The sequence below is a fragment of the Gracilinanus agilis genome, chromosome 3 (genome assembly GCF_016433145.1).
Source record: "Gracilinanus agilis isolate LMUSP501 chromosome 3, AgileGrace, whole genome shotgun sequence".
Classification (NCBI taxonomy): Eukaryota; Metazoa; Chordata; class Mammalia; order Didelphimorphia; family Didelphidae; genus Gracilinanus; species Gracilinanus agilis.
In genome coordinates, this window is record NC_058132.1 from 242,426,161 (window position 1) to 242,439,515 (window position 13,355).

The following is a 13,355-nucleotide window of genomic DNA, read 5'->3' on the forward strand; positions in this document are numbered from 1 at the left end:
ACAGGGTGGGAAGGTGGGTGGCTCACAGGAAGCAGAGTTGGAGGGGAACAGAGCACTTAGGCCACTCCCCTCTCCCTCTCTCCCCTACTGAGGACATTCCTCACTTCATCCACCCCTCCACCCAGCAGCTAAATGGGAGGGCTTCTCCCTCCCCAGTGTGGAATAAGGTGGGGCGAGGGGCATGCCCTGCACTCATGGGTGGGGCACAGCACTTGGTCTCTGGGGGGAGGGGCATGACAATTGGTCTGGGGGTTTATGGGGTGGGGCCCAGCACTTTTATCTCTAAAAAGTTCACCATCACTGGCCTAGGCCCTATAAAAACTTTCAAACAAAACTGACTGTGTGTCAAAACACTGCAGAAATCTCCACTGGTTTTGAAAGTAAGCCACCATGGGTCCAAGAAAATAAAGCTAAGGTGAATGTAAGCATATCTTCTAATACTTTATTTGAGACACATGAACAAAAGTATAACTTTTTTTTAAACTACAAAAATTAGGAGTATATTCAGAAATAGAAATGGAAATAAGTGAATATATAAATGCATTTATTATAAATATATAATATCTATGTTAAAGGAAAATTCATCTTTATGATTTTGTCAATGTTGTCATATTATCTTTTCCTTAATGGTCCTGAGCTATTCATGAATCGTATTTAAAAAATCATACAGAAGCAACTACAGGCCATATTGTTAGCAGAAGAGGATGACTTAGAGCTATAGTTCTCAAACTTTTTTGTCACAAGACTGTTTCATATTCCACAAAATAACTGAAGACCTCAAAGAGTTTTTGTTTATGTGGATAATAGTGATATAATATAATTTAAAGCTGTTAAAATTTTTTTAACTTAATATTTTATTTTTTTTAGAAAAATATTCCGTGGTTACATGATTCTTGTTTTTACTTTCCCCTTCACCCCCCTCCTCAACCACTACCCCCATATCCAACTTTGCATTTCCACTTGTTTTAAGATGTGTGATCAATCAAGAGTTATTTACATATTATTGATAGTTGCATTGGTATGGACTTCTGTACTGGCAGCAATGGAATGACCCAGGACAATTCTGAGGGATTTATGGAAAAGAACGCTACCCACATTCAGAGGAAGAACTGCAGGAGAGGAAACACAGAAGAAAAATAACTGCTTACATGGGTTGACGCAGGCATGGTTGGGGATGTAGACACTAAAAGCTGTTAAATTTTAAAATATTTATTTGCTTATTCATTTAAAAACAATAAATGCATTACATGTCAAATAAGCATTTTAATGAAAAATAACTTTTTTTCAAAAAAGAAAATTTTGTGAGAAGAATGGCATTATTTTAGCAAATCATTTTAATATCAAGACATCTGGATTTTCATATCCGTTTCTTCCTTTGATCTATTGCAATATTTTTTCAGTTGGAGTATATGAAGAAAATCAAGCCTCATCATGTACTTGGAAAAAGGAAGAAAATTATAATAGCCAAACGATGACTTAGTTTTATTATGAAAATAGTTTTGATCTCATAGACCCTCTGAAATTATTTCAAGGAGACATAGGGGTTCTCTGACCAGAGTTTGAGAACTGTTGGCCTAGGATTAGGGTATCCAATAGAAGTTTTGGCTTCTAAGAAAAGTCTATTTGCTATATGCAGTATTTCTCTTAGCAGCTCTCCCTATGAATTAACAAAAACCGATTAATAAGATGAAAACTTGTGTTTCTCTATAGGTTCTTGTGCTACCAATAAGCTACAAGATCATCTTTTATTCCATTGAACTTAAAGCAGCCCTTCATAGTACCTATCTACTATTTTCCTCTCTGATATTAGTGACATCTTCAGATCACAGATCCAGAGGTGGAAGAGACCTCATGGACCATCTAATCCAAATTCCTTGTCTTTATAGATAAGAAAACAAATCCATAAAGGAAAAGTAATGATACTTGTCCAAGCAATCTCTACATTGGACAATGGTATATGTCTACTGCCATTTTCTCTTTTGACAAAACAAAATGTGAAGCCATTACTGTTTCTTTTCCTTTTTTTTTCCCCTTAAAACTTTTACCTTCCATCTTAGAATTAATACTTTGCATCGGTTCGAAGGCAGAAGAGTGGTAAATCCTTGGCAAAGGGGCTAAATGACTTGCCCAGGATCACACAGCTAGGAAGTATCTGAGGCCAGATTTGTACCCAGGACTTTCTGTCCATGAGCCTGGCTCTATCCACTGAGCCACCTAGCTGCCCTGTACTATAACTTTACAAGTCTCCCCCAAAAAGGTCTCTACCAATCCTCCTACAATAAGAATGGGAGAAAGTAGAAGGCTGCTCTTTCCTCAGGCTTTGTAGCTTGCTTAGTTGCAATGAATATAAAAATTCCACACATTTTGAACAAACCCCAAACAAGCATGCTTCCGAAGTAATCATCATCCCTCACTGACCTTAGAGAGTGAGACGGGTTCAGTTTCTAGTAACTGCCTGCTTGCAGATGGCTCATTGCCAGTAGAAGCATTCCTCTCTAAAATGTGGACACTCTAAAAACAAAGTGAGAGCAAAGCCAAAGTTAGGAGTTCAATCTCTGATGTGCATTCCATGGATTAGAAATAACAAAATAAATGCGCAATTGTAGAGGCACAGGAAAAAAAAAAGGTAAACTGTTTAAAATGTGATAAATTCTCCCAATGGACCCACATTTGGCAGCCTCATATAGTCAACACATCCAAACAGTAGCGTCTTCCTTTCTCTTTGATTGACTTAAGGATGTGTTTTTTTGCTGTGATGCTTACAGTGATACTTGCATCGCCAAATTGATTTTACTTCAGATCTGTTAGGATGAAATGACATAACAATCCGCACTAAGAGAGAATTCCTGGAAGTAATTTGGCCCAGAAATTTGTAGATTTGTTTCTGAGGGTCCTAGGAATGTACTGGGAAATGTTTAATAACCAGTTTTCTGAGGGGAAAAAATGTGCCTATGACACATGCCTATGATTTATATTTTACCTATCACTTTCTTATGTCTAGTCAATCAACAAAGCAGTAAACCAAGACATACTATGAAATCTTTTTGGATTTCCAAGGTGAGAATGCTCACACTGAAAACTGGCCAATCATTCTCGAGCCAGTATGAGTTGGTCTCTATCCAGCACGCCTCTGAGTCAAATCCAGGAAGAGGAAAAAATAAGTCATGAGGAATTGTAGACGTTTTAATAAATGAGTCTCTACAGAGTTTCCTGACAAAGAATATGAATAATAATTAACATTTACGTAGTACTTTAAGATTTTAAAAGGCCATAACATAAATTATGTCATTTGATCCTCACAATAACTCTGTGAGCTAGGTGCTATTATTATAACTATGTTACAGATGAAAACTGAGACAGAAAGAGGTTAAATGAATTGCCCAAGGTCACATAGTTAGTATGTGTCTGAGGCAGGATTTTAACTTAGATCCTATTAACCTCAATTCCAATGCTCTATCCACTGTACCACTGAACTGCCTGGATAAGAAAATAGAAATTTATGAAAGTCAAAGGCTAGAATGAAGAAATATTTTAAGAGGCCTCCAAGCTATTCAAAAAACCAGACCACTATCATTAATGCAGTAACCATAATATTGCAATACTACTACTACTACTACTACTACTACTACTACTAATAATAATAATAATAATAAACAATATTATATATCACAGCAATTTGGAGATTCCTTTTCTTAGGAATCATTGTTAGTGGTGGGTATTAAATATATAGTTTCATAATTTTATATTATGTATCATTGTGTTGCTATGCAACAAAAATTACATGTAGTCTCTAGATCACAAGGAAAGCCAAACTTACAAACAAGGGAACAATACAGAGTTGCTTTGGAATACTGCAAAATATCAGCTACTTCTAAAATGGATGGTTTTTTTCATTCACATAGTTTAGTAATAAGGTAGAAATATTAAAATATAAATTTTATGAATTGCCAATGATTTTCTTTCCCCAATAAGGACACAAATGAAGTAAGAATTAGTTAAAGTTTACTCAGGTTCTTGAGGGTAGAGGTATTAGGAGATGCTAATTTGACACCAAGGGAGATAATTTTTTTTTTCTTATCAGCTAGGGCTCTTTGTCCTTTAAAGAAGAGATGATCATTCCCAGGTGGAGAGACTTTCTTGGGATGACAAACACCATCAGTTGCTACTTTAGTAAGCATGAAGCAAATGGGCAGTACAGGGTGATACATTCAGCATGTCTTTTTGAACTAAGAGCTACATAATATTTAGCATTATTCATTTTTCAGTTGAACTTGGAATTTGAATATCTTTCTTCCCTGAAATAAGTCCACCAAATATAAAACTGAATCTCTTCTGCTAAGACTATTTTGGAGGGAAATGACATGGAGCCTAAATGAAGATATGAATTTTTTCCCCTACTGAACATACAGAATGTTAGCATGGTATCTATCAAAAGAGAAATATGGAGAGAGGAAAAATACACCTAATATATCAAATCTAACTTACTGGACAAAATTTTCATCTAATTTACAGTCTTTTAAAGCCTTTTCAGCCCAACTGTAGCACCAACCCTATCCCTAAAGTAATGGAAAATTTTGGTGCAGAGAAAATAGAATCTATATTTCAAATATTAAGGATGAGAACCACACTAAAGGATGTTCCAAAAAAATGTTTAAGGGTCTTAAAAGTGTGCTACTCTTAACATCTGAACGAAATTGTGAAAAGCACTTGTCTAAAATTAAAGTAACATTTTCATTATATGTTTACTATTTCCAAGATCTATTCCTGAATGGGAAAAAAAATCACCACAGGCTGATTTTTTAAAAGACAAGAATGTAAAATTAAACTAAAAAAATCACATAGTTTACAAAAACAAATCAAATTTTAAAAATTAACACCACTACTTAATAAGCTGATCTGCCAGTGATCATAGAGAGAAAATAATCAGTTAGAGTAACACGTGGCACTCTTAAAAAAATACCTAAAGTACAACTTTTCTCCTTGTAAAATTTCCTGTGGCTACATCTTTCACTTATGGCTCCCAGGCCAAGAAGTCTATTCAACAAGTGATAGGTCGTAGCAGACATGAATTCTGGGCAATTTCCCTTAGAGGAAAAATGTAATTTCTTTTGAGTGGCTGGACTTTGTTTTCCCTAACAAGAGTTTTTCATCCACCTCCCAAATCCCTCAAGAAAAAGAGCCCAGGGGGCAGCTGGGTAGCTCAGTGGAGTGAGAGTCAGGCCTAGAGACAGGAGGTCCTAGGTTCAAACCCAGCCTCAGCCACTTCCCAGCTGTGTGACCCTGGGCAAGTCACTTGACCCCCATTGCCCACCCTTACCACTCTTCCACCTATGAGACAATACACCTAAGTACAAGGGTTTTAAAAAAAATAATAAAGCGAGGCAACATGAAACTTTAAAAAAAAAAAAAAGAAAAAAGAGCCCAGTTAGAAAAACAAAATCTAGGAAGAAATTTTGTATTAGCAAAACAGCAGAAAGAAAGGATTATTACTCAAGAAACTAGGACACTGGTTTAGGAAAAGCAATCACTTAATGCTCAAGTCAAATCACAGAAATAATTTCCTGCAATAAAATGAATTTATGCATATCAAATGGGCTAAATGAATTTGACCTCTGGAGTGACAAATCAATATGCTTAAGAGTTGCTGGAATGGAACTGGTCAAATTAACAAACTCTTTTCACTCAAAGCTCACACATTAATGTCAACTGTAATTTCTCATTCTTTCTCCCCCACCCCATGCAGTATATAATACACATTCCAGCTATATCTAAGAACCTAGCCCTAGAATGTTGCTGATTTACAAAATAGAAAAACATGAAATTCTGAATTCTTAAAATGAGGAATGAATTATTTATGATCAACATTCACAGTCAACTGCACATATATTTCAACACAAAACTAACAATATACTTAAAAACAATTAGATGAAACCCAGTAAGATAAACATGCCATTTCAAAAACCAACTGTTTAACTTGCTTTAAGGATTCATGATATATATCAGGAGTTTGTATATGAAATGAAGAATCTAACAAAGTTTAGATTTTTGGTCTGTGGATCATTAGGTTCCAACCAGTCATTAGAAATATTTAAAGTAAAACTATGACATCATAACTTCAAATGTCATGAAAGGAAATTATTAAAAATGACCTTTAGGGGCAGCTGGGTAGCTCAGTGGAGTGAGAGTCAGGCCTAGAGACAGGAGGTCCTAGGTTCAAACCCGGCCTCAGCCACTTCCCAGCTGTGTGACCCTGGGCAAGTCACTTGACCCCCATTGCCCACCCTTACCAATCTTCCACCTATGAGACAATACACCGAAGTACAAGGGTTTAAAAAAACAAAACAAAACAAAACAAAAAAATGACCTTTAATCAAAAGTGTCCCCTGAGTCATTTGTATGCCCAGATACACTGCCATTCATTCTCTTTTTCAAATGAACCATCATCTATTTAAATATTTTTCATGTAAGCTGCTATCAGCTAGCTAGCTAACATTTTTAGAATCTTGGAAATTGTTAATGGTAACATGAAAATCAATGGTATCATGTTCACTGCCCCCTCTCTTCGCAGTTCTTAACGATGCTCTGAAAATCTGTGTTTCAGTCTTAGTCCTAGACCTTGGGTAGGCCTTACACAACCATGCCTACCCCTTTCATGTCTGATATGTTGGGTCTCTTTTTAAGTCTTTGCTATAGGGGATGACTTAAGGATGGGGAGGAATATGTTACAAAATGAAAAAGATGTAAAAATAAAAGATACAATTAAAATATAATGAAATTACAACAAAATGGGCGATACGGTATATAGAATGCTATTTCTGAAGTCAAGAGGACTCATCTTCCTGATATCAAATCTGATTTTAGATACTAGCTTGTGATCCTGAGCAAGGAATTTAACCCTCTTTGCCTCAGTTCCTCATCTGTAAAATGAGCTGGAAAAGGAGATGACAGACCACTCCAGTAGCTTTGGAAAGAAAACCCCAAATGGGGTCATGATGAGTTGGACACGACAGAAATGACTGAACAACAACAAATAAATTACATCTCTTCAAGAGATAGCTGCTGTGTGATGGAAAGTTCACTGGAATGACAGATCTAAGACCTGTATCATTTTTGTACCTGGGTTCAATTCTCAGGTAATTTTATGACCTTGAAAAAATCTTTTAACCCCTCTAAGATTCTTTTCTCATCTGTTCAATTAAATAGTTGGGCTAGGTGACCTCTAGTTTCCCTTTCAGTTCTGAAATTCTTTGATTCAAAGAGATTATTATAGCAACGCTTTTTCCAAGGGCAAGAACAGAGTCATGACTAGGCAGCAGAAATGCAGCACAAGATGAGACATTCTATCTGCAGTCAACCATGAAATAAGCATGAAAAGGTGTTTGATGGTCCACTGACACATACTTGAGGAAGAATAAATAGTTGGAAATAATTGAGGAAATTCACTTTGCATGGCAATGTGACATTGATGTTAGATGCAGATAGTGGTTACTTCTTTTAACCCCCATCAGTGTACAGAATTATGAAGGGATACTTTGAATAATAAGAGGAAAATTTAACACACACCCCCAATCTGTTGGTTGGGCATAGAAGAAATGCCATTCCTTGAAATTCTACATAATGACTTTCCCCATTTCTTCCTAGATAATAACGGTCAGTTCTTCAGCAAGTTATCAGACCTCTTTGTGTCTCAACTTCCTCATTTATAAAAACAAAGCAGCTGGAATAGATGGTCTCTTCAATTTCTAGGTCAATGGTTCTATGATTTGTAATCTGTTCATTTTCAGTGTCCTCAATCACTTAGATTTTTTTAAGGTAAATGCAGACTAAAAATAAATTTATTAATATAATTTATTTAGAAGTGTTTCAGTCTCTTCTTCCCCTGCCCACATCAGAGAATGCATCATCAAGCAAACAGATATGTATATACCGAGTATGTCTTATTTTTCCACTATGAAATAGGTTTTTGGAAGTTAAATTGTATGGCACTGAATAAGTAAATTATTTCAGAATAAGTAAATTATTTCAGATAGACTTGTCATTTTTATTATATTAGCTTTGCCTACCCATGAGCAATTAATGTTTTTCCAATTTCCAATTTTCCAATTCCAATTTAGATCTAACTTCATTTGTGTGAAACATGTTTTGTAATTGTGTTCATATAATTCATGTGTTTTTCTTAGCAAATAGATTCACTAGAATTTTTATATTAAGGGTTATTTAAACTAGAATTTCTCTTTCTATCTCTTGCTACTCAACTTTGCTGGTAATATATGGCAATGCTGATGATTTATGGGGGTTTATTTTGTATCCTGCAACTTTGATAAAATTATTATTTCAACTAATTATTTAGTTGATTCTTCAGTATTCTCTAAGTATACCATCATACCATTTTCAAAGAGTGATAGTTTGGTTTCCTCATTGCCTATTTTAACTCCTTCAATTTCTTTTCCTTCTCTTATTGATAATAGGCATCCTTGCTTCACCCCTGTTCTCACTGGGAAGGCTTCTAACTTATCTTCGTTTCAGATGATACTTGCTGATAGTTTTAGATAGATACTACTTATAATATTAAGGAAAGACCCTTTTATTTCTATGCTTTCTAATTTTTTTAATAGAAATGGGTGTTGTATATAAGTCAAAGGCTTTTTCTGCTTCTATTGAGACAATTATATGATTTCTATAGAATCACTTGGATTTTATACCAAAATAATAACCTGAGGAATCCTGTGAAATTTGTCAATCTGCCATAAGCATCTAAAGCTAATATACTTGATCATTTTTTCAAAAAGTAAGAATAAAATTTCATCTTACTTAGTCAATGAGTTGTTGTTGAGTCATTTCAGTCATATCCAACTCTTCATGACCCTATCTAGAGTTTTATTGGCAAAGATATTGAAGTGTTTTGACCCTTCCTTCTCCTGTTTGCTTTATAGATAAGGAAATTGAGGCAAATAGGGTGAAGTAACTTGCCCAGTTACTGTCTGAGGTCAAAAAATAAGTACATTGGGTAAAACATTAGGCCTGATGGAGAGATCTGTTTGAGCCCTGACCCCATCAAGATCAGCCCTAAATTATCAATGTGCTCTGACCTCCTCTTTCCTCCTAAGCTACCTATAAATAGATATAATAATGAGCCTAGGACCCACTTGACAGTTTTTGTTATGAGCAAAGAATTTTTAAAAGTACTATACCCATACATAAACATCAAAGAATTATATGTAGCCAAGCTATTATTATTAGTTATAAAATTAATTACCAATTTACCTGGAAAATAAAAATTATTTGGACATGGAATTCTATCAAAGATGTTTAGGAAAATTCACCAATTAGTTTTAATGTGGTATGAAGCCATTGAACAAGGATTTCAAAAAATATGTTTCATAGATAGTTCCCCCTGGACCCCAAATCTGCTGTCCAATTAGGTCATACTGGATTTCTTATTTTTTTCCCCAGTCAAAATAATTTTGCATTCTGTGACAATGAATGTCTGCTGGATTGGTGTCAGGGGACTTGGGTTCAAAGCTTTGCTCTTATTCCCTGTGACCTTTGTTATATATACAAGTTTTTTAGCCTTCCCAGATCTTAGTTCCCTCATCTATAAAATGAAGGGATTGAAGAAAATGATCCCAAGTTAGGGTTTGTAAGGTTAGCCCTAGGTAGTTTGTCTTATCTCTTCTAATTACTTTTCCTACAAGAAGGCCATGCTCTTTTTATTGATAGGCAGATGGTATTACTTTAATTATGGCTCTATGGCCTAAATAGCTAGGTTCCCCATAGATGTGGTTAACTAAGAAAATCTAGCATAGCTTTCTATTCATTTGGTCCTTTTAAAATTCCATCTGCCTGCTTAAAACTTCTCAGAAGAAAGGCCATAATAAGTTATCTTAATGTCCCTAATTTTGCCCTCTAAGCAGAAAATTAGACAAAAAGTTGGAGAGACACAAGGGAGACAGTCACAAGTGATAGAGAAACAAAAGATAAATAAAAAAAAAAAACAAGCAAAAGGCACAACAAAGTGGTTTAATTTACAGGGTTTTTTTGCAACTCCATGATTCTTTGGCATCAAATGACATTTTTTCCCACCTGACTTGCTTCAAACTTCTTTTGATACCTATCTATCTCCCTATTAAGTGCTTATTATTTAATTTATGTGAAATATCTAGATACCTGCTTGAAATATTTTGGAGTAGTAAAAATTTCAGAGATACTAGATAATTTTTAAAAGCATGGTTAAAAAATTCTAAAATGGTTTCACCAGAGAACTCTTTTTGGTTAACAAATGAGGGTCAAATCAGACATGTACAGATTAATTATCCTGTTCTAATATTCATATTCTAATTTGAATTACATTTATCTTTGTAAATGGGTTAATTCCTCTACTGGATTGTAAGATCCTTGGAGAAAGGGATCATGGGTTAATTCTTTTTGTATCTCCCCCCAGTGCCTAGCACAGTGCTTGGAATAAATTGAATGACTAATAAATGTTTGATGAAGTCATAAAATATTTTTAATCAGCTCTCTAAGAAAGAAATGAACTCTTATCATAAGATCTCTTCCCTTTATGTGCCATATATGTTTAAACCCTTACCTTCTGTCTTGGAATCAATACTAAGTATTGGTTACAAGGTAGAAAGTGATAAAGACTAGGCAATAGAGGCTAAGTGACTTGCACAGGGTCACAAACAGGAATATGATGTGTTTTTGACTTTTTTCCCTCTACTATTGAAGGTACTTGTCACATTAAAGTTTGGTTTGTTTGCTTTTTAACTTTTACTTGTCTTTTGCTTTTGTCTCACTTTCATTTTCAAATATAAATCTTTCCTTCCCCTCCCCAAAGTGTTATCCTCTATAACAAAGAAAACCAATTCAGTAATTCCAACACAGCACCAGAGGGAAAACTCGAAATTCAATAATATTTGAGGTCCTCCGTTATGCAGAACTCATTATGAGAGTGCATCAACAAATCAAAATAAAGTGTTTCTGCTTTCAAGGATCTTAAGGCATATTGTGGGAAAATGAACTGCCATACCTGGATCAATTAAAAAATACATGTATAGGACATAGTAATAAAAAAAATTACAAATCATAGTGATATCCAAGGTACATTACTAACACCTGTTATGAAAATCTTGGGAGTTGTGATGGAACTAATTGGAGATTGTTGAGATAGTAGTTAGATAGAGTAGTGATCCCAAAAGGTCAAATATAGTTGGTATCTTAGGAGAATGTGTGGAATTCTCCTTACTCCAATCCCAATATATCAAACAGTTGAATAGGGTTAGCAATCTGAACTGAAGAATCAGCTGTCTGGGGAACACAATTGACCCTTGTTCTTAACTGAAGCCCTAATAAGTTGATGGAGATGGCTATATTCCCTTAACTGACAAGTTAATAGATCTTGGTGTTAGATCTATCAAGACTAATTAGTTAATCAACTTGTTCTGTCTGCGGATTAAACCTTGAATCGTGATTGAAAGGAATACTAAAAGTAAAACCCTTTCACTGGCTGTCATAGGACTCTGACAACTGAAGCCTCCCACTGGAACTTTGAGAATCACAGGCAAGTGAAGTTGGCTTCTTGAAAGATGATTTCATTGCTGTAGAGTTTAGGGAAACGGGAAACTGGGTAGAAGAGGGAAAGTAGGAAATGGGATTTCCTATGTTACTCTAAGTTGATAGCTAGCTATTAGATCTTCTGATGATGATTATTAATCAAGGATCTTTGTATGGCTGACAGCCTGGCCAGGCCTAGGTGGCCCAGCCCTAGGTCAAGGCTTGACTCTACTGATGATGGATATTCTTTGTGTAGATCTTCTTATTGGTAATAATGTCAGAGAACTGAGGCTGATGGATAGAGTTGGATGAGTCTGTAGTAGAAGTTGCTTTGTGAGCAATGAGAGAATTAGCTCTGCCTAAGTTCCTATTCCTCTCTCCAGACTGAGACCAAGAGCAGTTCAGGTCTGTTCCTTATAAAGGCAATTTCCAACTGCCCCTGGCTCATGCCAGGCTCACGCCAAGCTCATGCCATCTCAGTTCATTCTGCATTCTAAGCAGGTAACTGGCTATCACTCTTGACCCAACATGTCTGCCATTAAATTTCTTTACGCATCTGAGGGCAGTGTCCTATAGGGCAGTTACCATATAACTCTTATGAATTAATGGAAAACCATTTATTAAGCACTTTTTATATTCTAAGCATTGGGGATGCAAACAGAAGATCTAGATAGTTCCTGCTTTCAAAAATCATATTTTCTAATAGGAGAAAATAATCCATACATGAGGATTCAGCTGCAAGGTTACTGGCAAGGACCAGTAGTGTCCAAAAAGTGGATGGTAAGGTATGGTGGTCATGAAATATCATTTAGTACTTCTACTGGATCCTCTGACATGCTAATTGGATAATGTTGTTCATCATCACCAAATGTATCAGATTTAAGTGCCTCAAAGCCTTTAATTATTTTGCTTCTGATGAACAATTTCATTTTTTCTTCCTTAAACATACTCTATATCCACTGGCCTTAGCCACTTCCCCAATTTAAGCGAATTTCATACCATTTCATCTTCCTAGATTACTCTGCTCCTTCCTCTCCATTATTCTAAGTCTTTCATTTGCTTCACAACCTACTCAAGGTCTGTTCTCCTGCTTTTAGGAAAATGTTCATGACTATCCCAGTCAATTATTTTTACACGTCTATTCTAAGTTTTCTGATTGAATACACTATATTTGTGGATTTTCCTATATTGCTATATGGTCTGCCACTGTTTTATTACAATATAAATTAGATCTTTTGGTTGATTGATATATGTGAGTTCACTCTCCCCAACTAGGCCTTAAGCTTCCTTAAAAAAAAACAAACAAAAAACAACAGGGGCATTTTCTTTTTCTGTTGTACTATCTCAAGTGCATTCTCTGGCATTTTGTACAGTAGTGATCCTTAAATATTACTGACCAAGTCTTTATGCTGTTGCTATGTTGAGCTAGTTTTGGTAAACTATTTTAAAAACTTTTCTTCTTTTTTCATCTTTTTTCACAGGGGATGGCTTTGAAGTGTGTGGAAGGACAGAGATCTATATTTGGAAAGGAAGTTGATGTTAAAAAACAAAAGATATTAGTAAAAGGTAAAAGGTAAATGCAAGCAAACAAACATAGAGTGTGGATATAAGAGAACAATCTTAAAAATTTCCCTTTTGACTTAATTTCATCCAACCCAGGCTGTTCTTATTCCTATTAATGTCAACACAACTATACAAGTTTTAAGTAGTAATTCCATGAAAGGTGATTAAATGAGGATGATCATCAACAAAAAATTTTCCATGTATCTCTGTGTTTAGCTCTCATGGATTAAGACTGCTAG

At 35.3% G+C, this 13,355-nt stretch overlaps 1 protein-coding gene across 4 annotated transcripts in view; it reads right to left on the reverse strand.

The window, feature by feature from the left end:
- The window catches only part of OSBPL6 (oxysterol binding protein like 6), a 131,045-nt gene that overhangs the window by 102,944 nt on the left and 14,746 nt on the right, over positions 1 to 13,355 (reverse strand). For all 4 annotated transcript variants that reach the window (XM_044669745.1, XM_044669746.1, XM_044669748.1 and 1 more), the window contains exon 2: positions 2,419 to 2,511. In XM_044669745.1, coding sequence (XP_044525680.1) covers positions 2,419 to 2,511 — 93 coding nt within the window. The remainder of the gene's footprint in view (positions 1 to 2,418; positions 2,512 to 13,355) is intronic.